Raw genomic sequence first — 24,445 nt, forward strand, 5'->3', positions numbered from 1 at the left:
CTTCTGCAGCGCTTGGCGTCCTTCTACATTGTCTTCAGTCTTCGCTCAGTGCCTTTGTATGCAAATTAACTGCCATCTTTGTTGGGTTAATTTGCATACTCATCTGATTGGCTAGTGGGCGTAGCAGAGTGACACCAATTTGCATGTTTCTCTTTTATTAATGTAGATGTTATTCTCATGCCAAAAAAGTTAATATTTATCTTATAGGGAGATACTTTAAAGGATATAAGGGGAGGAAAATTTAGTCATATAGTGCCAAAAGTCACTCTTCATTTTTTTTTTTCTGTATTCTCCCGTTTTGGTAAAAATGACAGCACTCTCAGCTCCTTTGCAGCTTTACTGGATATCAAATTTATGATTGGGGCAAAACCATCAGCTCCCTGTTCCACCATCTAAGAGGACCCAAGGTTGTCTCTTTCAGCTGGATCCTGTGCACACACTCTGGGTAATTCCCAGAACCTCTTTCAACTTCTAAAGCTTCCTTCCTCTTCATTCAGCAAATATTTATTTAGAAACTCATTGTGTTTTAGATGCCAGGAATTATGGTGGAAAAGAAGACAAAAAGGGCCCTAGAATTCTTGGAGCTTCCAGTTGATAGGGGAGCAGGCCTTCCTCATATAACAATATTAATAGTCACTTCATTATGGTTGTGGATATCTCAGAGACCCAAGCAGGTGGAAGGACCAGTGAGGATGACCTTGTGGGAGGGCCTTTCAGGGCCCTGCAGACAGAGCGAATAGCCTGTGTAAATGTCCTGAGGCAAGAAGGAAGGTGGCTGATAAAAGAACAGAAAGGAGGCAGTGAGGCTGGAATGGGGAGGAGGCTGAGGGGGAGATGGACCATAGGAGGCTGGAGGAGAGCCTCCCCATCCTGGGCCCACCTCTTCCCAAAGGCCCAGGACCCTGAGGTCTGGGCTGCCACATGGAGATGTGAGTTCCAGTTCCTCTCCTGACTCTTGGCTACGTTGAAAGCATTGTAGTCAAAGAAGGAGCTTACATTTGACGAGACATAGACAGGCACTTGAATGCTGCCACCTTGGAAGCACTAAAATCACATAGGAGGGTTATTGTGAGGATTAAAAAATATTGTATAATGCCCTAACCAGTTTGGCTCAGTGGATAGAGCATCGGCCTTCGGACTGAAAGGTCCCAGGTTTGATTCAGGTCAAAGGCATGTACCTTGGTTGTGGGCACATCCCCAGTGGGGGGTGTGCAGGAGGCAGCTGATCGATGTTTCTCTCTCTTCGATGTTTCTAACTCTCCCTTCCTCTCTGTAAAAATCAATAAAATGTATTAAAAAATATTGTATAATAAAATTACTAGACAACAAATGTTTTCCCCTTCTCCTCCTTCATAAACGTTCCTTCCCCTTCCCTTCACAGCCCAGCAGCTCCTCACATGGCCTCAGGAGCCCTCTCCTTGTGGTGTGGCCCCTGCGGGTGGGCCTGCTCCTGAACAGAGTCCTGGGCTGGGCCCTTCCCAGTGGCCTGGTCGTGATTCTTTTCTTGCTCCTTCCTTTTGATGTTGGGGAGACCCCTACTCTGTCCCTGACATGTAACAAAGCCTGTGAGTGGAGAGATATACTTAGAGCAGATGGAGCTGGGCTTGAATCTAGATGTGTGACTTCTCTGAACTTTAGTTTTATTTTCACCCTGATTTTGTAATAATTTTTAGTTCTTTGAAAATTGAAATAAAAATTATTAATTCAAATATAATGCCTTTTTAGCCCCCAAAATCAAAGAGTATAAAAGAGAAAAAAATGATATCCAGTTTTACTGAGGAAATTGGCATTAAAGGTCTGAATTACATCTTTCTAAATGTTTTATACACACAAGCACACATTTTTAAAACAAAAAATGGGAATACAGTGGGGCCTTGACTTACGAGTGTCCTGACTAATGAGTTTTTTGAGATACCAGCTGTCTCCCGGCAGATTTTTTGCATTGAGTTGATAGAATAATTTGAATTAACGAGCTCCTTAACAAGCTTCTTAATGAGCTCGGTATCCGAACGAATTAAACTCGTAAGTCAAGGCCCCACTGTATGAAAATTAGTATTTTTTACTTAAAGGATCTTCATATCTTTCCATGTGCATAACTTTTAGATCCAAGACCCCTAGAGTGGTGCTTTGCAGACCCCGTTGTCCTTGTTGGTATGTTCCTCGTGGTGGTGGCCCTCATTTCCCCTTGTGGGCAGGAAGGCAGAGTCTTCTGTGTCCAGCCACCTGAGCGTTTTCCTGGATGCTAATCCACTCGTGGAGGGTGTGCTTTGCAGAAATGCATCTCACCAAAGCCTTATGTCATCATCAGCTTGTTTTGCAGGAACCGGGTGGAGCCCATGGCTGAAAGAGCATGCTTTTGTTTCCTGGTACAGGGGGAGTTTCATTAGAGCGTTTCCTCTTCCTAATTCCATGCCTAGTAAAGCAGGGATATCTATAACCCCAGCTTGTCACTCCACCAAGACCCATTTAACAGTCCATTCACCTCAACTTGATGGACAATTTCTAGAGTTCCTCAATGCCTATGGGACAAGGGTGAGGGATTCAATTGGAAGTATTTTCCAGAATCAAACGTAGGGGGTCACAGTTCCTCATATCCCATCTCTCCCCAAGTATGTGCAGAAGGGTAGGAAGCAATGAATGTTTTGTTGTCTTACTTTTTAAAAAAGCTCACATTATCAGCAGACAATGTGAAAAGGTACACAGTAAAAAACTGACAGTTGCCGAAACCGGTTTGGCTCAGTGGATAGAGCGTCGGCCTGCAGACTGGAAGGTCCCAGGTTTGATTCCGGTCAAGGGCATGTACCTTGGTTGTGGGCACATCCCCAGTGGGAGGTGTGCGGGAGGCGGCTGGTCGATGTTTCTCTCTCATCGATGTTTCTAGCTCTCTGTCTCTCTCCCTTCATCTCTGTAAAAAATTAATAAAATATAGAAAAAAAAAAAACACACAAAAAAACCCTGACAGTTATCCTGATCTCTAGCTCCCCTGCACCACCTGCTGTCCTTCCTTTGAGGTTGTCACTATTAATCTTTTGTCATGTATCTTTCTAGACTTTTCTAATTTTTGAATGGGATTATAAAGTACTACTTATTCTTCCACAAATGAATGGTTTTAAAATGCAAATGACAGTTTGATATGTCAAACATATTTACCTGGGAAGAATTTATGCAAAGGTGACCTAAAAATGGGTGGGAAGGCAGAGTGGCTGTGAGGGGACCCCGGCTTCTGCGCTGTGATTGCTGAAGTGCCAGGGTCAGCCCCCGGGACAGCTGGGGCCCTACCAGGTTGTCTGTGAAATCTCAGTCCCTGGTCTTGATTCTTTTCTTGCTCCTTCCTTTCAATGTTGGGGAGACCCCTACTCTGTCCCCTGACATATAACAAAGCCTGCGAGTGGGGAGATATACTTAGTGCAGATGGAATCGGGTTTGAATCTAGATGTGTGACTTAACTAATGTGTCTCTGAACTTTAGTTTTACTTTCGTTTTCTCGGCTATAAAGTAGGGAAGACAATCACTATGTCTCAGAGTGGCTGTGAGGATGAAGTGTGCTAAGGAACAGTTCTAGCTTATAGTATGTACTCCACAAGTCTTAATTTCTTTTTCTCCTGCTTCTTGAGCCTTCATTCTAGAAAGGTATGTTAGGACTTGGGCATATTACTTCTTCCTAAAGGTATTTGCATTCTAAAGCTGATCAAAACTTTAACTGAAGAAATTAAAGTGGGAAGATACTTTTGCAGTGAGGTCACGCCCCTCTGCCTGGCTTTTTGGGAAATATTGCATGAATAGTCACAACAGGTGTGTCCTCAGCCTCAGGGTGTGCCCTTTTCTCAGAGCTGGTCCTAGGGTCAGACCTAACCTCAGAGGACAATTTAGCTGCCAGAGGGTGGCCAACATCTCCCCCCAGGTATCTCAATCCCATGCACTTCAGGCCACATATTCAGTGAGGAGGTTGAAGTCACACAGAACAACTGGTATAAGGGAAAAACAGCATTACCAAGAATGCCAGAGTTCAGACACTTGCTCTTGTTATTGGGGACAACACAAGTCTAGCCCTTTTGTGGAATTAGAAAAAGGCTCCTCTGGGAAGATGGGGCCCTGCAGATGCACTTCTAGGTGGATGGACAAGGCCTTGGAGAAATTAGAGAAAGGTACTCTTCCTCCAGGGTAAAGGCAGGCTCTCCCCAGGCCCAGCGAAACTTGGTGAGCAGAGACTGGCAACCCAGTGCTGGGCACAGCCCGCATAACCGTATACAGTGGGCCTGTTGTAACAGCTTTCTTCACACGGCCTAAAGCGTCACTATTCCTTTATCTTTTCCTATTCTTTTCCAGCATCCTGACCCAAGCAATGGGGAGCCAACCCGGAAACTTCCTCAGGGCGTTGTCTATGGCGTGGTGCGAAGATCAGATCAAAATCAGCAGAAAGAAATGGTGGTGTACGGGTGGTCCACCAATCAGCTGAAAGAAGAGATGAATTACATCAAAGATGTGAGTCACTTAAGGATTTTTTGTTTTGTTTCTGGTTTATACTCTCTCTGTAGCATGCAAGAGGGTGGAGTTGGAGCACTGATGTGAATGTAACACGTATTTTGGAAGAATTCTTAGCGTTATCACTTTGGATGGGAATGTTTCTACATATCTTTACGGTCCTGTTAAGAGTACAGATGTAGTTCTTCAGTGAGGTCTACAGTGAGCTTCTGGGTGTTACTTAGTAGGACTGCCCAGACCAGCAACTTTCTTATTTTGTGCATAGTAGTGGTTCTCAACTTGTGGGTCGCAACCCCTTTGGGGGTCGAACGACCCTTTCACAGGGGTCGCCTAAGACCATCGGAAAACACATATATAATTACATATTGTTTTTGTGATTAATCGCTATGCTTTAATTATGTTCAATTTGTAACAATGAAATTGGGGGTCACCACAACATGAGGAACTGTATTAAAGGGTCAAGGCATTAGGAAGGTTGAGAACCACTGGTGTATAGTATGGGGGCTCTTAATTGGTTTTACTTGTTCTATTGGACATTCCTAATGCATGAGTTTGGACAACAGTATAAATTTAGATGATTTTAGATGCAGGTAACGGAAAAGCCAACTCAGAAGGGCAACTTGTCTCATGTGGGGATTAGTCTAGGGGTAGGTGGCTCCAGGAATGGCATTTTCCAGGCTCTGGTCTATTTCTCTGAGTTTCCCTTGGTTTGTTCCTCATTCAGCCTCAGGCTCATAGTGTCATCTGAAAACATGACAGTGTCTGGGGAAGAAAAGGAATCTCTCATCTCTGATCACTCTTTAAAGGCCCTCCATTAGGCTTCTCCTTATGTCTCATGGGCCAGGACTGGGTCACATGCCCATTCCCAAATCCATCACTGGTGTGGGGAATGGCATGACTGTGGCTGGTTAAGACCAATCAGTTGGTTTGAAACAGATGCTGAAAAGTCAACCCATTAGACATTGTTAAATCCAGACCAATCAATGCCATTTCTTTGAATTTAATATTACATTTTTAATCTTTTTAATTCATATGTGTGTGTGTGTGTTTTAGAATATTTGGAAAATACAAAAATGTAATAAAGAGAAAACAAAATCACCTATAGTTCCACCATTCAACCAGAGCAGTTGTTAGCATTTTGGAGCATTTCCTTCTAAAATTTTTGTATCTATTTATCTGCTATATATCTCCATTTCTCTTTGGTTCTTTGGTTTCTGTAGATTAACCAATGCCTTTGTTGACCAAGCCGGAGTGATTATATAGAGAGAAAATGAGCTTCTGTGACATTTATGGTCCCTAAACATTGACCCATGGACTAGAGGTGCTCATGAGCAGCAGGGCATTGTGGGGCCATGGAGTACCTCATGGGCCTTGGTTCAAGGTCCAGCCCTCTGTTTGGCCCAGCCAACCTTTAGCCCTCTCTAGGCTTCAGTTTTCTCATGCATCAATCATGGAGCTGGAAAGGGACCCTTAATGTCAAAACCTGTATAGGAACAGCTTGGACATTTGTAGCTTTCTGTATTTTTCTCATGGAAATGCTTGGTCTTTTATTGAAATGCCCCAGATAACATGACACCGCTTCAGAGGTGAACCTTCTCAGCAGGGTGGAGAGTTGCAAATCACTCAAGACAAAGACAGCAGGTGCAGGCTGGCTGTGGACCAGGATGACGTGAGCCCAGCTCACAGGGGTGGCTCTGCCTGAAGTGCCCACCTCCATTGTGCTCTGCAGCTTAAAAGTAGTCTCCAGGGCCCCTTTTGATAGCTGGCTTCAGATCCATCATTGGCCTGCTCATTACTACGCGTGTCCATGGGATTGTGTGTCCTCTCTCGCTGTGATTCTGGTCCCTGGCTTCCTGAGTGTTTGCCACCCAGCTGAGGATCACGCCCACTCCCCACTGGTGGGCAGCGTGAGACATTCAGGGCACGGGTGAGACATTCTGCCTGCCCTCGGTGGAAAGTAGTGAGTTTGGCCCCATTTCCCCAAATTGTTTGTAGTTAATGGCAGAAAAGTAGGCAGTTATTAATTTTTGTTTTTCAGTTATAGTTTACATTCGATATTATTCTAAATTAGCTTCACAGTTATAGCAAAGTGGTTATAAAATGGTGTACCTCACAGAGTGGTCCCCCTGCTGCTTCCAGTGCCCACCTAGCCCCACACATAGTTGTCATGATCTTACTGACAGTGTTCCCTGTGCTGTAATACTCATCTCCGTGACTATTCTGTAACTACCAACGTGTACTGCCTGTTTTCCACATAGCCCCCAAACCTCCTCCCTGCTGACAACTGTCAGTCGTTCTCTGTAGCTATGAGTCTGTTTCTATTTTGTTGAAAGTATACTATTATTAGAATTCATCTGGGGAAGGCTTGGCATCTTAACTGCCCTCCCAAATCCCCACCAATATCCAGTCACCCCTAATAAACATGTTTGATTTTAAAACGAGCTAATTCTGTAAAAGCAACTTCAAGATTGAGTCCCCTCTGCTGTCCCCTGCATGCCTGTGGTTACGCTAACCTTTGAGCCCTTCCTGTGGTGGAAGCTCCAGAGATTCCCTGTTCTCTCTGCAGATCCTTGAGTGCTTTGCCCATCCTGGGGGCACCAGATTATTGGGGGAATGGACTTCCAAATTTATGGGTTTTCCAGGGCTCATACTCCCCTGCATTACATTACATTCCAGACATTTAATTGGCAGTCAGAACAGAGCTAGGGAAAATTAGAGGTTGCTTTTGCTTATTGGTCCTCTCATCTGTGTGTTTGCTGACAAGTTTTAAAATTTTTCTACTTGTTAAAAAAACGTGTGATAGGAAAAGGGGCAGACTTTGCCAGAATTGTGGTTTGAAGGTGATGGGTGAATTTCAACAAAGCATTTTCTCTCCGGGGTTTATTATTTGTATAATTAATACTTGTTAGTTGATTATAATTATATATAATCATAATATGTTGTTATTATTAACATAAAATAATACCCTTGTTTTCTAACCAGATATCAGGAGTGATCTTATTCCTTAATTTCCCAAATTGTCCTGTTCTTAAGATTGTTGTAGTGGTGGGAGGCCCTTTTCTTATTAGGATTTCTTAAAAGATTGGGAAATCTCGCATGAAAACGTTATAGCTTGCTCTCTAACCAGCATCTTTGTGGGCTGCAGGTGAGAGCCACCTTGGAAAAAGTAAGGAAGCGGATGTACGGAGACTATGATGAAATGAGACAGAAGATTCGGCAGATCACCCAGGAGCTGTCAGTAAGTCAATGTCTCGGTGACGTGGGAGTTTGGAGGTGACAGAGCCTAGAGCCCCCTCTCAGTGGCTAGTGTCAGAAGACATTTGAGTTTATGATGTTCTTTATGAGTGGGATCATGTTTTAAATGAACGGAGGGAATTTTATTACAGAATAAAGTTTATCATTTAAAGGATTTTTTTTTTTTTTCCGTGCAAGAATACTCTTCCTTATATCAAAGTATTCCCTCCAAGTTCAGGAAGAAGACAGGGAAGCCAGCTGTCACCATATTATTATCATTGTGTTTGAGGTGCTAGCCAGTGGAATTAAACAAGATAAATAAATTTAGAGGCATAAAAACTAGATAGGTAGGTATAAAACTATCACTATTTATAAACTATATGATTATGTATCTAGAAAGCCCAAGTGATTCAATGAAAAAAACAACTATAAACAATAAGTCTGTAAAGTAGTAGGGTGAAAAATTAATAGATACAAAGAAAGAGGTTTCAGTGTATAAAAACCAACAAGTTAGAAGAAATAACAGCAACAATAACAAAAAGAACCTACCAAATATCTAGGAGTAAACGGTAACAAGTGGAAAGACATACCACGTGCTTAGAATAGAAGATTCAACATTATAAAATGTCAGTACTATCAAGCTAATATACAAATTTAACATAAGCCAAAATACCAACAGATTTTTATTTTAAGTTGTTTTTCTACAACTGGAACCGGTGATTTCAGGGAATATAGAAAATAAATATGAAGAGTTGGGGAAATTCTGGGGGGGAAATACCAATGAGGGAGACCAGCCCTACTACCATTACAAGAAACTGAAAAAGCCCCAGAAATTAAAACAGTATAGTATTGGCACTTAAATAAATAGGCATCAATGAAAAAAATCTAGAAATGTATCCCAATGTGTGACAAATGTAGCATCTCATATAAAGGGAGGAAAATGGACCAGTCAGTGACAACTTATGTGCTGTTGGGACAGAATTATATATGAATCAATTCCAGGGAAATTATATCTCTACAATAGAATACAGAGTTGTAAAAAAAAAGAGAGAGAAAGAGAGAGAGAGAGAGAGAGAGAGAGAGAATGAAAAGAATGACTAAGCTCGTCAAAAGGAGATGGAACGATTACAAAGATTATAGAGTAGATGATGAAAAAGCAAGATTCAAGATAATGTAATGTAATGTAATGCTACCACTTATGTAAAACAGGGAGGGTAAATAAATGTATCTAGATTGTTTTGCGTGTGCACAAAAAGTTGCTAAAAACATAATCAAGAAAGTAATTAACAGTGATTCTTAATTGAAGGGCAAATTGGGAAAGGCGATAACTAAGCAGATGAGACTGGGAGATTTATTTTAGTGCATACCTCTTACACTTTTTAAAAGTTTGAACTATGTGACTGTTACTGCATCAAAATTTAAGAAAAGACAACCTTCCTCTGATTTAACCAAGCTAACGCTTGTGAGAAAAATTAAAAGACAAAATTTGTGATTAATAATCTTGAAGAAAAAAGTCCATGTGTCTATGACATATTCTCCATAGTCATTGCAGGACCGGAGCACAGTTACAACAGCCACACAACAGAGTTTACTTTATGGCTTGGCTATGAGAGTATCTGCTTAAGTAAGACCTACTGCCTTGCTTATAGGTTTATAAACACATCCACCCAGCCATTCTCCCTGGCACGTAGGAAGCGATTTGTAAAATTCTCTCCTACTAATGGAAAATCACTCAGCTATCCAGTGACGGACACTAACAACTTTAATTAACACTGAAGGATTAGATTTGCAAAGATGAATAAACAGGTCTCGGCTCACCCTTGTTGTCTCATGCCAGAACTGTCACAGGAGCTTGTCTCTCTGCCTACAGCCTCCTCCCCCTCCTCCAGGCCACACCACACACTGCAGCCAGACTGATTGCTAAACTACTGCTGTGTGAACACGCCCTGAACAACAGAACACCACCCGCTTCGGGTCCTGGCGGGCTGTTTCAGCTCTCTGTCCCATCCCCAGGGTGCACCTCCTTCTGTATCATGCTGGCTGCTTTCTGTGGCTCTCACAAGGATCACCCTTGAGCCTACCCAGGTCCCTTCCCCTAGCTCTGCTGCCTCCCTGCCTGGCTCTAGCCAGCCCTCCTAAAAGTTCTAGCTCAAGATGGGCCTCTGATGAACTCTCTCAGAGTATCAAATGCACACACCCAACCAAGACAACCCAACAACAGCAGCAGCCACAAAACAACTCTTGAGAATGGGGTGAACCCAAAGTACATTCTTTCTAGGGTGGGTAGAAAGAACAATAGGGCCAAGAAGATATTCCAACTGGGTTCGAGTCCCAGCGGTGCCACTTCTTAGCCTTTTGTGTACAAATTCCTTACCTCCTCTGATTCTGTTTCCTGCCACATAGTGTTGTGAGGGCCGAGGCCCAGTAGGTGAATGTGTACAGATTATCTGAAGGAAAAATCTTCTTGTCTCTCTGCTCTCTGGGCCCTGCAGATGTTGACTTTTTAATTTGAACTGTCATTGAGGTGGATGTGGCTATTGTCAGGAGACTGTTCCAGCCCACACAAAGGTTACTGGGGGTGTCAGGGTTGGTTTTGTGAAACTGTCTCTTCTCTCTGTCCAGGTTTCACAGGCGCAGAAGGACTACCTGGAGAATCACATCGAAACACAGTCGTCGGCCCTGGACAGCTTTAATGCCACGAACTCGGCGCTGGCGTCAGACTCCATTGACCTGCAGGTATTCCTCTCTCGCTGGTAGGTGGGGTGCCGTCTGTTGGAGGGCAGGCAGGCCTAACCAGAGTGGCCCCGTGCCCTTGTAGAAACAAATGCAAGTCATAGAATGTCCTCAGCTCCTCACTCAGAACCCTTTAAGCTTGGCTGCTGTCAAGGCCGTGCTGGGAAGACGGTGCAGGAAACTGAGGGAAGCGCTTCCAACCTGAGCCTCTAAACCAGTGGTTCTCAACCTTCCTAATGCCGCGACCCTTTGATACAGTTCCTCATGTTGTGGTGACCCCCAACCATAAAATTATTTTCGTTGCTACTTCATAACTGTAATGTTGCTACTGTTATGAATCATAATGTAAATATCTGATATGCAGGATGTATTTAGGCGACCCCTGTGAAAGGGTTGTTCGACCCCCAAAGGGGTCGCGACCCACAGGTTGAGAACCGCTGAAAACCTCTGTGTTGCAGTTGTTTTGTCCTCATTAAAATGGGGGTTCAGGTCCTGTGTTCCATGCTGGAGATGTCACTTGCACCCCTAGATCCCCAAATGGTCTTAAGTGTCAATGTCATCAGACTCCCCCCGCCCCCCACCCCAGCCCTGGTTTACAGGAAGTTCCACCCAATCACAGGACAGAAGGCAACCTGTGTTCATGACTGGCTGTTAAGCACTTTTTCCTAATTTAGAAATTATTTTGCATGAAAAGAAATAATATGCATTTTAAAGAATCTCTTGTTTAGAGATCCTTTCTCTAAAGTCTCAGGATCTTACATTTGTGCAACTGTGTGTGTCTACCCCTTCAAGGGGCTTGCTCTCTTGATTAATTTGATTTGCTGGGAGTTTACTCCTCAGATGCTGCCCATTGCTGTTCTTCCAACTGAGCCCCTGCCCCCATCTAACATGCAAATTAACTTGAAGATGACCAGAACAATGCATATATTCGCCTGAAGCTGCGTCCCATCCCTTGGCTTTAGTTTTTAAATATGCAAACAGTAGTTTCTGCCTCACCTCCAACTATATGTGGCTCTTATCTTTCCCCCCTCCTCTTAAGAGTTCCATAAGCTATTTCACATCCTCTCTGGTTCCAAATAAATAGCTTCTCAGATAAGCAAACAGATTTCCATGTTAGGGTTACCCACTTCCCCTAGAACCTGGTGTTCTCCAATAACAGCTGCTGGGGCAGCATGGCCGCAAACAAAGCCAGGCCAATGTCCCACAGCGGGCCTGGGCGGGCCCCTTGTTTGGATGTGTCTGCGAGCCCGTTTCTGGTGGGGCCTCTGTGTCCCACCCTTTTCCTGGCTCTCCATCCCGCATGCCCATTCCCCTGGCCTCAGGCCAGGCCCTGCTTGACCCAGCAGCCTTTGTTTTCCCTGACTGCTGCCATCAAGGGGGCTCACCAAGGCTCTCTCTCCTTCCCTCTTGGACATCTCATTCCCGGCCAGCTAGGAGATGCTGTGCCTCACCCGATTTCACACCTGGCCTGTATCTGTGCTGTTTCTGGGCTTTCTTCCCCATGATCCTTCTGATTTGCTATCTTGCTGTCACTTCAGGCATTTACTCCAGAGGTCAGCTGTTAGGACATGGTCAACCATAACCCAGGTACTTGACTGATTCCCAGTTATGGTCCAGCCTCTTAGCCTTGGGCCAACAGAGGAACCTTATAAGGAAAATATTTAAAACCATTATTAAAAAGGAGAAGGAGAAGAAGGGAAGGAAGAAGAAATGTGGGGGGGGGGGAGGAGGGAAAAAAGGCAGTAAAGAAAGGTACGATCTCACAGTCAGGAAATACCTGAGTCTGAATATAGTTGGCTTCTTACTTCTGCAAGGCCCCAACCTCTTCCATTGTCCATTATACCCTCTTTTCATTGTTATGTACAGTGAGACCAGACCCTTGGTCTGGTTTCATAGAACATCAAAGCTGGAAAGAACTGTTGAGATGATCTCCAACCCCCTTGTTTATATATAAACAGACTGAGGCCAACAGCGGGAAATGACTTTATCAGGTACCTAGCTAGTGGCAGAGCCAGGGCTAGAACCCAGGTCTCTTGGTCCAGAGGTAGATTCATGAGCACAAGAGTATCTACAAGTATCTGTAGAGCCAGTGGGACTTGGAAAGGGGTGGTTGGGCCACGTGGTTTCTGTATCCTCTGGCAGCTTCAGTGTTCTGTGATTCCATGTGTCCAATGGCTCCCGTGTTTATTACCATTGAAAATTCTTTTTCTGATTCAAGTATGTTTAGGAATGAGGCTTTTTATTTAAATCGGAGGCTAAGGATTTGGCACCTCAGAGACTGATCACCTACAAAGAGGACAAAGGGTTGAGAAAGTGTCCAGCACCAGATCTTCTGATTTAAAATGGTAGCTGGCCAGCGGAGGCGCTGGAAGGTGCTCAGAACCCAGTGTCCAGCGATAGGCATTCTGGGCTCTGGAAGAGAGTTAACCAAGTAGAACGTAAAGCATGAAGGAGCAACACTCTTCATTTAAACATTCTTGCTGCAGTGGGTGGCCTGGAGCAATAATCAACAGGCGTTTGACACTTGTCAGACACTAGTCTGAGTCACCGAACCCTGTTCCCTGGTGCTCTTTCCCCACCACCTCCTCGCCCAAGAGAGGAAGGTGAAGCAATGCGGGCGTACAGCAACCTCCGCCACACTGCCCCTGTCCTGGCAAGCAGTCAAAGTACAGAAGTGAGGGCCCCTGCAAGGAAAAAAGGAAAACATTTCTACAAAACACATATTTTATTTTCTGATTTCATTGTGGGAATTTGGGAAGTTATAGGAAACACAAAGAGGAAAATAAATGTCATCCATAATCCTATCACATATGAAAAACTGTTATTTGGATTTGGATGAATTTCGTGCTAGTCTTTTAAAATTTTCTCTGTGTAAACACATTTGAACAAACGCTTATACATTTTTTTTTTTCAAAATGAGATTGTTCTATACTTACTGTTTTTAGACCCATTTTTCCCAAAGTGAAATCATGTATTATGAACACTTTCCTTGGAAAGCCTCCATTTTAGTCCATTTCCGTCCATCCTAAGCAGTGACAGGGGCACTGGCAGCAGCGGTGGGGTGTTATGGGGGAGGTTCTTGGTCCATCCAACTACAGGGCCTCAGAGCACTTGACCACCAGGGGGGCCCTCAGCCCCTCAAACACCAGGGACCCGGGTTGGCGTCTCGGTGGCCTGACCTCTATTTCAGTGGTTAACAACAAAGATGTCCTAGTGCGTGCATGACTTTGGTCATGTTTTCTCACATCACGAGATCTGCGTTTTTTATTTATTAATTTTTAAAAATTTTCACCCCATTAGAAAACGCTTGTGGATGTTACTTTGGAAAATAGCAACATTAAGGATCAAATCAGAAACCTGCAGCAGACATATGAAGCGTCCATGGACAAGCTGCGGGAAAAGCAGAGGCAGTTAGAGGCTGCGAAAGTTGAAAACCAGCTGCTGAAAATGAAGGTAAAGTAGGGCGGGGGGTAGATTTCTGACTAACTTTTCTCTTCTTTCCTTCTTCTCTCTCCTCCTGTCTTCAGCTCTTCCATTTCTTTTTCTCTGTTCTCTTTGTTGAATTTTCTCACCCTTTTGGGATCAACCCCAGAGGGCTTGGCTTAAAGGCACTAGGAAGTTTCTGTGCTCACAAACGTCAGTCCAGATTGGGGTGCCCATAACGCCCCCACTGGGCGCCCCTGCCTTGGGCCCAGTGGCCTCCAGGGCTGCTGAGACAGTCACTTGGCACTGCTGTTAGTACTGAGAGGCACTCGGGATGCCCTCAGGCCTGCGATTTCAGTAGCTTCACTGTTGAGATTTTCTCTGAGGCCCCAGCTTTTTTGTGTGGTTTGACAAGAAAGAGCTGAAGGGCACACAGAAATACAACCGATGGCGGCCAAGGACTCTGGGCAATGTCCCTCTTGCTCACCAGGCTGTGCTTAGTCCACTGCTGGGCTCCTGCTGCCCTCCCACATGTGACACCTACTTTGACCCACCCTGTATTGAGTGTCTACGGTGTGTCTGTCCTGGACATTCCTGTTTATTCCAGGGCTGGCATCCGGTGTCTGGGTACACTGTTAGGCAGTTTGGCAGACTGGCTCCTTCCAAGGAGACCAAGCACCTAAATCCAGCCTGCAGATGCCTGTTTTAGAGACTAATGCTCTACTTGACCCCCAAATAAATAAAGTTATAGGAGTCAGAGCGTTTCACATGACCTGGATGCAGAGGAAACAGGACTCGGGTGATGAGTAATTTCCGAAGTCTGTGTTTGCAGTGGAAATGGGGTGCAGGATGCATTGGGTCTCTCTCAGCTGATGACAACTCTGTTCAGGATTTTCCATTTTCCATTTTGTGGCTTCTGGGTACCAACGGGTGTCTAGTGACAAGAAGGGTGGGTTAGAGGGCATCTTTGCAGTAAACATCATGTGACCTATTCAGGTTGAAGTACACCTCGCTTATCCAGGGTTACATATCCAGCAGACTCAGCATTCTAGAACAAGCGGTAGCTGGAAGGAAGGGCTGCAGACAGCATGAGGTCAATGGCATGAAGTTCACAGGCCAGTGCAGGGCCACCTCCCCCCGAAGCCCTGCCCACCCACTACTCCACTGACTTTTCTTGTCTCCTAAGCTGGGTCTGCCCGAGGCACGGGGAGCCCCCCGCTGAGTGTGGCCCAAACCAGGTGGGAATGTTTCCAAATGCAACATTTGGGAAAGCACAAAGGTATGGAAAGGATGAGTCCGAATTTCTTACAGGAGCTTCAGTCTTTCCTAGTGATTTATTGGTTAGTGCAACCAATGGGGCAGCTCCAGCTCCACGTGGACAACTTCTCTTCAACGGCCTCCCGCTTTTTGACATAATTTGTGTAAAGTAATAAATGAACATACAGGGGGAGGAGGGGGCGGAGTCAAGCAATACGAAAGGTGATCTAGAGATATGCCTGCACCATTTTACATTCCCAGCAGCCGGGTAAGAGGATTCCCGTTTCTCCACATTCTCAGCACCGCGTGTCACTGTGACCTCACTGCTGACGACCCTCCTAGGGCGCGGGAAGTGGTTCCTCACTGCGGTGTGCATGTCCCTGCCGATGCGTGATGTTGGGCATCAGTTCTTGTGCTTACATCTGTGTCTCTTCTTTGGAGTGTCTGTCAGACCCTGTGCCCATTTTTAAATCGGGTTGTTTATATTTTGTTATTGAGTTATAATTATTCTTTATATATTCAGGATATAAGTTACTAGATATGTGATTTGCAAGTATTTTCTCACTCTCGCCCAAGTATTTTCTCCCATCACTTTCTTGATGGTATCCTTTGAAGCACAGAAGTTTGTTTAAAGGTCACAAAGATTTACCTCACGTTTTCTCCTAAGAGTCTTACAGTTTTAGCCTTTGCATATACGCCTGTGATCCATTTTGAGGTAATTTTATTCGTGGAGTGTTAGGGGTCCAGTTTTATTCTTTTGAATGTGTCCACCCGGATGTGCATCACATTTGTTGAAAAGTCTGTTCTTTTCCCATCAAGTGGTCTTGATAGATAATTTTTTGAAGCTTAATTTTTTATAACAGGGAAATTATTATTTGGCTTCAAAGTCAATGCTACAAACAAAACAAAGTATATTCAGAAATAGATTATTTATATCTGTAATATCCCCTTTCCACTCCTACTTCCCCCTTCCTCTTCCAGATAACCTTTTAGTTTTTTAACTTTATAGCTTATTCTGCTCTGACCCAATTCTAATAATGTAGAAATCTTATTCCTCAGCCCATACAGAATACTTAAGGCTTAAAAAGAACAAATCTTTCTGGGGTCTATTAGGGCTTGGACCTATTATGCAGAGGAAAAGGTTTACTAAAACGAATAGAATAAAAAATAGTTAAATTTCAGGATCAAAAGAACATTAGACAGGAAAAGTCATTGAAGAATGGGGTTAATAACACAGTGGAGCACAGCCACATTTTATAGAGAATTCAAGTTAAAAATGCCTACATTTGGGAGGCCGGTTTAATACCTAGGTAAGTTTCCACCTCTTGAAAAATTCGCTCATGCAGAACACTTTGCTGTTACCAAGTAAGTTAGTATAAGGTGCCACCTTTTAGTTTCTGTGCACCTGTTCACCCCCTTTCCTTCTGCCTTCGATCCCTTTGCCCGTGAGCTCCTGCTGCCTCTGTCTTCTGCCGAGCCCGGGCCGGTGGGCCCCCTCCTCTGTGTGTCCACCCGTGACACGTACAGAGTGAGAAGGGCTGATGCCCTGGCACGGGCGAAGCTGCCGCTCTGAAACGGGTGTCTCTGTAGGTGGAGTCCTCCCACGCAGCCAACGCCGAGGTGTTGAGGGAGATGACCAGGAAGCTGTACGGCCAGTACGAAGACAAGCTGCAGGAGGAGCAGCAGCGGCACAGCGCCGAGAAGCAGGCGCTCCTGGTACGTCGCGGTGCGGAGGACAGAGCAGAGCAGGGCTTTTGGTTCCGTTTTGTTGCTGAGGTTCAGACGTGGGGGTGGACAAAAGTAGGTCACAGTTGTTAGTATGGAAAATAATTCGAGAACGAATAAATCATAATACAAGAATAAACTCTGTGTTTGCGTACTCACAACTGTATTCCTACTTGTGCCCCACCCTGTGGTAGGGTTTCTGGTTGGAGAGAGTTGGTGGACTAACTACTGAGTGAGGGCTCAAGGAATTTACTGTTTGCTCATCCACTCCCTTCCCTTCTCCCCCCTTTCCTTGACTCATCTCCCTCCCTTCTCAGAATAGCCCCTAGTCTCTGGCTCTGAATCCATCCCTTTCTCTCTCGAATCTGACCATTCGCCAGCATCCAGGCAGGTCTTGGGCCTGCAGCTGTGTCCTTCCTCTCCCCACTTGCTCCTCTCTCCCTGGAATTTCCTCCTTCCTGTCCCCGATCCTACCCACGTTCCCTGGGAGCCGTGAAAGTGAGGGCCTGCCATTCCCACAGCCGGCAGCATCCTGCCCCTGGGAAGCCCGCACGCTCTCCCCGCCCTTTGCGTGGCCTTCTCTGTACCTGTTATTGGAGACGGGCTGTATGCCTCACACCTTGGCTTCCCCAGGACAGCATTCATTTCTTGAAGGCGGGGACTCCAGGTCTGCCCTAACCTGTGTCCTTACCGGCGTCATAAATGTGCTGAGAGATGGACTGAGCTGGCGCTTTGCAATAAGGGACAAAGACGTGGGCATTCTGCATTCAACTCCAGATCTGGCTTTCATCCCCTTCACGTTGTTGGCACATACACTGACATTCTGAGTGTCTAGTCAAGGGCTAAGTAGCCTTCACAGGCTCGTTTTAGACATAAAGACTCAAGGGGAAAAGGGGGGGGAATGACTAGGCTTATTAAAAAGCCACGTGTTGCAGCTAGGCCCCAACGTCATGCATTAGAGGCATCGTTAGCAACACCCTGGTTGGTAGTCTAGGGTCTCCATGGCTCTGCTGAGGACAGCGTGTTGCTTTTGCAGGAAGAAACCAATAGTTTTCTGAAAACGATTGAAGAAGCCAATAAGAAGATGCAGGCGGCAGAGATCAGCCTGGAGGAGAAAGACCAGAGGATTGGGGAGCTGGACAGGCTGATCGAGCGCATGGAAAAGGTAACAGACACAGCTCCTGTCGATTCCGCTCGCCCAGATGCCCGGCTTTTCCGCAGCCCCCCTGCAGGCCTGTGTGAGGCCTCAGATGCCCATAGCACTGACAGCTCTCGGCCCTGCAATGTGTGAGTTCAAAGAAAAGACCCAACTGTCAAAGTATGGGAAGTCCACGAATGTTCTAATTTTTCCCTGGTGACCAATTTAATGCTTTAATAAGCATTACATATAAAATTATTTATAAAAATGAATATTTTAGTGGCTCTGCTTTGCTGGGGCCTCAAGCATGAACTTAGTTGCATGGTCAAGTCCTATTTAGATGTTACATCTGCACCCCAAGCCTGTTCTTTCTGGGGCGTGTGTCTGAAGGGTGACTTTTCTCTGACACCCCACATTTCAGAGTGGGGGCAGCACCTTTCTCTGTGGGTGGGGATAGGGGCTGTGTGGGGAAGGCAGGCGCTCAGCTGAGATAATGAAGCCTAGAGAAAGGGAGGAGGCCAGAGATTAGGTAGAAGTGGAGAAAAGGGAAGAAAGGGTGGAGAGAGGAAAGAGAAAAGGAAGGGAGGGGAAAAAGAGGGGCCTGTGACCTTTAGCAGGTGACAGCTGACTTCTGGGAGAGGGGTGGTGGCTGAGAGCCAAGCCTGGAACTGACTTCTGGAAAACGGCTCACATGTGAGTTTGCAGAACAGTGGTGACCTGCCAGGACCCTGACGTAGCAGCACCCCGCACTCATGCTGGGTGCTGAGATTCTCCAGGTTGATGATAGCGAGAGGGGGGATGAGGACGTGAGCAAGGCCAACATCTGGGCTTCCTAGTGATTCTGAGAAGAGGTCTCCTTACCCCCATGTCTGCAGCTTAAGCCCCTGCCCTGACAAGGTGAGGTTGACCCTGAGTGGGAAGGGCCATGAGTTCAGTGCCATAGAGCTTCGGCCTTGCTGGGGTTCCCCTCTGAGGGAATATTGGTATTTGGGAGGGACTTGAACAACTAAAGCGTCAATGACCATTTCACCTCTACCCTGGAAAACAGAACCTGTCCTTTACTGAAGAGAGGATGTGAGGTGCTTAAGACTGTCAGTGTTGGTGGGAGGTGGTGACAGTGAGGGTCAGGCAGCAGGGGCGTATTCTAGGACTCGGGAGGGAGAGCGGGCTCCATGCTCCTGCTCTCCTACAAGAGCAGAAGATGCCCATTCACACACACGCTCCCTCCAGGTGACAATTTGCTCATTAGGCTTTTATATATACAGATTATTGTGGAGGCCACAAGTTCTAAAATCAGTGTGTGGGCAGGGCTGGGTTCCCTTTGGAAGCTCCAGAGGAGAACCATTTCCTGGCCTTTCCTAACTTCTCAGACCACTCATATGCCTGGACTCATGGCCCCTCCCCCAGCTTTGGTAAAGCAGGTGGCATTTCCAATCTCTGTTTCTCTCTGACTCTGACCGTCCCTCCAGGAAGGGCCCAAATGGATAATCCAGGGTAATTTTCTGTTAATCACACCTGCAAAGTTCCTTTTCTCAAGTAACATGGCATATGCAGGTTTCAGAGATCAGGATGTGGACATTGTTGGGAGCTGTTGTTCTTATGACCACAGTATATTTTTACAGGTGAACATACCTATGTAACCCTCCCCCCCAAGTTAGTCTATAGGCAATATAGAGCCTCGTTAGTTGCTACAGAAAATAATCAAGAATTTTGCAGTATCACAGGCCACTGATAGAAAGTATTGATTATCATTATTTAGAACTACAAATTTCACAAGGCATCTGAGTCTAGGCTGACAGAATACTGTGAAAGGCTTTATCCAAGATGTTTGTCTCTAACTCATAAATATGCCTGGAAACATACGCCAACAAATTTGGCGTTTTTGAGCTTCGTTAGGACTCTGGTGAGTGGGTGGGTACAACTCACAGTGTGTTGCATATGGACTTGAGCTCCCCAGTGCTGGAATTGACAGAGGTACACGTTCTCTGTCCAACTTGGTATAATCCATTGGGGAACATGCCAGTGTCTGTCTGTTTTAGGAACGCCATCAGTTGCAACTACAACTCCTAGAGCACGAAACAGAAATGTCCGGGGAAATAACAGACTCTGACAACGGAAGGTAAGATGCAGTGCCCTTTATCTTGTGGTGGGTTTGGATGGTGGACATGCTGTGTGCTTGTGGGCTCACTTGGTCCTTTCATTTTTCATTCACCTGGTCATCTCTTTCTGCAGAAAACAGTGCTGGAGAGCTTCCCGTATGGAGCTGGTTTCTTTAGGAGCCTAACAGCCACATCCTACAGCCGTGGCACTGTTTTAATTTTGCACTGTCACAGTGCAAAAGTTCAGGCTGCCAATGTTCTCCATAACCTTGAACTCCACAGGATGCACCTTGTTGATGAGAGAACATCAACTATGACTGATATTGTTGCCATGGAAGCTAACTCTAAAATGTCTTTCTGTGTTTCCAAACATTGCTCGGTCAAATCTTGGCCGGTCCCCTGTCTCTGAGCGTACGAAGCCCTGCGTGGAAAATGCAGAAGTAGTGCACAGACTCTTCTAGAAATCAAAAGGCTGAACGGCCTTGTGTGGCCCCTTAGTGAAGGGGAACAAGGTTGGGATGATTTGAGCATTTGGGGAACGTTCCTTATCCTCCCCGAGATCTGGGACACGGGAATTCTTTTTTAAAGGAGGAGGGGGTTGTGCTGATCATAACAGCGTCCATCTCACTGGGTTGTTATTAGGAGGGACATGTTGAACGTACTGCCCGCCACATAGCATTTGCTGAAAAAATACCCGTTTTCCTTCCTCTTATGTAACTTAAGAGTTTGCGGAGTTATAGGGGTCTTGCCTGGTCTTTAATGTAGCGCTGAGGAGGGACCTGGCAGAGGTGGGAAGCAGTGAGCTCACCACCAGACCCTGCACCAGTGGTCCGGTCCAGGGCCCCCGCGAACCGAAGGGCCCATCTGCTGGGTCCTTTGGTTTCTCTGAAACCAGCAAAGTCAGAGAATAATTTTTGCTGTTTTAAAGCCAAAGTGTGAAATGTTGTGCGATGTAGTTCAGTCTGTTTTGGAGAAGAGAAGGTCTTTCAACCTGTTGCCCATTCTCCCACAGTAATCTCACATAGAACAAGGGTGATTCCAGCCTTGCCAGGGTTCTGTTGGGAGCTCTCATTTCAGATAGTCTGTTGTGTTGCTAGATGCCTCTCCTTCTCCGTTCCCTTAATCAACGTAACTTCCTGGATGTCCCAATATCGTGTTAACTCCAAAACAGACAGCCTCTCATACCTGTAAGTGGTACCAGCAGATTCCTTCTCGGTGCCTGGAAAGTCTAACTGTCCTTTTACAGAGGAAACTTACAAGTGGGAACGTGAAAAGAGCCCTCTGGTCCTTCTACGGTGAGGGGGTTGGTTGAGGTAATCACCTAGGACATGCATCTTGGCGTTCCCCTTCTTGTTCTTGGCAACAGTCCTTCCCAGCGGTGACTCTCGGTGCCCTGCCACTGCTGTGGTGTGGGACTCAGTGGCTCTCTCCTCTGTTGTGTTAGGTATCAGCAGCTGGAGGAGGCGTCGGCCAGCCTCCGGGAACGGATCCGACATCTGGATGACATGGTGCATTGCCAGCAGAAGAAGGTCAAGCAGATGGTTGAGGAGGTAAGCGCTCGTCAGTGGTCATGGGTCGGGGTTGCTTCCTGCAGTGGGGACATTTCAGCCCTGCAGCCAGATCTGCCCTCAGCTCAGTGTTCTGGGGCTCACAGTGGACGCGCTCAGATTACCGCCATGTTGGAGGGGAATTTCCTCATATGTCCCCCCTGCTGATTATCCCTCCAAAAGAGGGTCTTCTCCAGATCAGAGGGTGACAGTTAATAAGCCATGCGGTGCAGGGCATAGCTCACCCACTCTTAGAGGACAGCAACACCCTCTATCCTAGGCGGGTGCCTGCAGTCCAGGGAGCAAAGGGAAGTTTGACAAGGAAAGTTTAATTCAGCTCGGGTCTCTACACTGCCCCCTGCCTGCCTCCCCGGGCTACTACTCATCCTTTCTTCATTTCTGGTGTGTCTCTCATTACCTTTTCCTGCCTGTTCCTTTCTCTTTCTTCTGCCTTCTCTCCTCATTCTCTTCTTCTGTTTCTGTTTCTTCATCTTTTCACTTTCTACCATCCTTTCTTTCCTTAAGTGTCTATGTGTGAAACCAAGTTGTAGGTTTACTATATGCTGGGCATAGCTTACTATTCTATTTTTTTACATGAAAAGACAAATAAGTTGAATGTTTATATTCTCTAAGAGGAAAACAATTATGTTAACCCGTGTTAATGTAATTTGTCTCTCTTGTGGTGATTGCTCAATAGAAGAAATTTATGCTGTTGTAAAGCCAGTAACATATTATTGTAATTTTTTCTTGCTCAATTAAAAAATCAGACAGAAGCCCTAACTGGTTTGGCTCAGTGGATAGGGTGTCAGCCTGCGGACTGAAGGGTCGCAGGTTCGATTCGGTCAAGGGCACATGCCCAGGTTGTGGGCTCAATCCCCAGTAGGGGGCATGCAAGGAGGCAGCCACTCAATGATTCTCTTTATCATGGATGTTTCTATCTCTCGCTCCCTCTCCCTTCCTCTCTGAAATCAATAAAAAATATATTTTTAAAAATCAGACAGAAGAAAAGGACAGTTAGTACTAACAAGTTTATAAAAATTCTCTAGGGTCTAATTCTCTAACTTGCAAAGAAAAGAAAGTGGTTCAATTTAGTTAAACATGTGGATGACAGTGAAAAAAAGGGGGGAAAAAAGTTTTTCCCCTTATATAAAGCACTATTCTGAAAAGTTATTTCTTTTATTATTGATTTACTGAAATTAAAAGTATATCTACTTCTAATACATAATTTACACACATGACACAAATAGAAGTTTAAAAGTATAAGCTGTAAACTGCTGGAGATATTAGTGGCATGGGCTTAAAGTCAGGGAGTTTGAGGATGGGGGGACACTTTGTTTTTTCTAGTGTGTAGGATAAACATATACATTAGATAAAATTTGCTTCCCAAACAAGGAATCCAGTCACATGGAGTTGAATCCTGTGCGTATTATATTGGCTCCTGTGCCAGCCTCGGAAGCAGTAGAATAAAAGAACGGGCAGCCAAGGCTCAGACGAGGCACCCACATGCACCTTCGCAGCCCCTTTGCTCACCTGAATGGGAGCACTGCCGGCGTCAGCGATGGTGGATCCTGCCCAGTGGCACACTAGGTTGATGTCAGCAGTGGGTTTCCCAAGGAAGAGCATCATATTGTCATAGTTAGCATCTCGGGGAGTCATGGCTGTCAGAACATAGCTTTTCTGTGTCTGACGTGAAGTCTAGGGCAGGGCTGTTCTCATTTCCCACCTGTGGCTCCTTATTGTGGAACGCTGCAGTTCCCCCACCTCACCACAGGGTGGTGCTCTGTACTGATTTCGTATCTAATATTAGAGAACCAGTGACTAAAACCTCAGACTGGTTGGCTTCTGATACAATTATTATTTGTAATGTTTATGATTGGTACCAAAATCAAGAGATACTTTTTAAAAAGACATTTTCAAAGAAGTTTAGGATTTGCTGTTTTCTAATTTACTTCTGGAACATACCAATTTGAAGGGAGTGGAGTGGGCGAATATCTATATATGAAAATAAGGAAGCATATAAAGATCACTGTCCATGTCCTGCCTTTCTACCTGTGATTGTCTGTTTCCCAAATGAGCTTCCCTGCATCCCGATGATGTGGTTGGGGAGACCCAGGCACTGGAATGAGATCACAGGCTGAAATTTAGGATGGCACTGTCAGAGGGAGCCTCACTCAGGGGCCTGCTGGATTTCAGCAGTGGATGGAGACTTAGAGAGAGAAAGAGGCTTTTAATTCTAAATGTAACATCTAAGTCAAGTAGTAAGAATTAATGTGTCTAGTACACTGTGTTAACTTTACAACAAAGGGATGGCTTAGAATTTTAATTGCTGTAGCCATTTATGTGAATTATTTTTTAAGTTAGAAACATGGAAAAGGGAATATTGACAAATGAGCACATTCAGAAGAGCAGGATCAGGTTGGAAAGGAGGTGAGGACTCTGGAAATTCAGGGAATGGTTGAAGGCTTTGGGGAAGAGATGGCCAAGGGAGGCGGACATAAGAGCTGAATTAACATCTTAGATAATGGCCATGGAGAAGAGGAAATATACCTGTTTTGTATCGCCATGCAAGGCCAGGCTGGAACCACTGGGTGGCACTTACGAAAGGCAAATTTCAGCTCTATAATAAAAGCGTAATATGCTAAGTGTCCGGTCGTCTGGTCATCTGTTCAACCAATCAAAGTGTAATATGCTAATGATATGTTAAGGCTGCTCAACCGCTCGCTATGATGTGCACTGACCACCAGGGGACAGACAGTTGACAGGTAGGTTAGCTTTCTACTGGAGTCTGGCCAGTTGGGACTAAGCAA

General features: G+C 45.4%; 1 protein-coding gene across 7 annotated transcripts in view; it reads left to right on the forward strand.

The window, feature by feature from the left end:
* Positions 1–24,445, forward strand: part of LOC118652695 (myocardial zonula adherens protein) — a 90,233-nt gene that overhangs the window by 24,528 nt on the left and 41,260 nt on the right. For 6 of the 7 annotated variants that reach the window (XM_036302786.1, XM_036302769.1, XM_036302779.1 and 3 more), the window contains exons 3-10: positions 4,327–4,482; positions 7,628–7,720; positions 10,339–10,452; positions 13,750–13,902; positions 16,720–16,845; positions 17,891–18,019; positions 20,032–20,111; positions 21,536–21,641. In XM_036302786.1, coding sequence (XP_036158679.1) covers positions 4,327–4,482; positions 7,628–7,720; positions 10,339–10,452; positions 13,750–13,902; positions 16,720–16,845; positions 17,891–18,019; positions 20,032–20,111; positions 21,536–21,641 — 957 coding nt within the window. The remainder of the gene's footprint in view (positions 1–4,326; positions 4,483–7,627; positions 7,721–10,338; positions 10,453–13,749; positions 13,903–16,719; positions 16,846–17,890; positions 18,020–20,031; positions 20,112–21,535; positions 21,642–24,445) is intronic. The other variant, XM_036302793.1, reaches the window with a different exon arrangement.

The sequence above is a fragment of the Myotis myotis genome, unplaced genomic scaffold (genome assembly GCF_014108235.1).
Source record: "Myotis myotis isolate mMyoMyo1 unplaced genomic scaffold, mMyoMyo1.p scaffold_m19_p_1, whole genome shotgun sequence".
Classification (NCBI taxonomy): Eukaryota; Metazoa; Chordata; class Mammalia; order Chiroptera; family Vespertilionidae; genus Myotis; species Myotis myotis.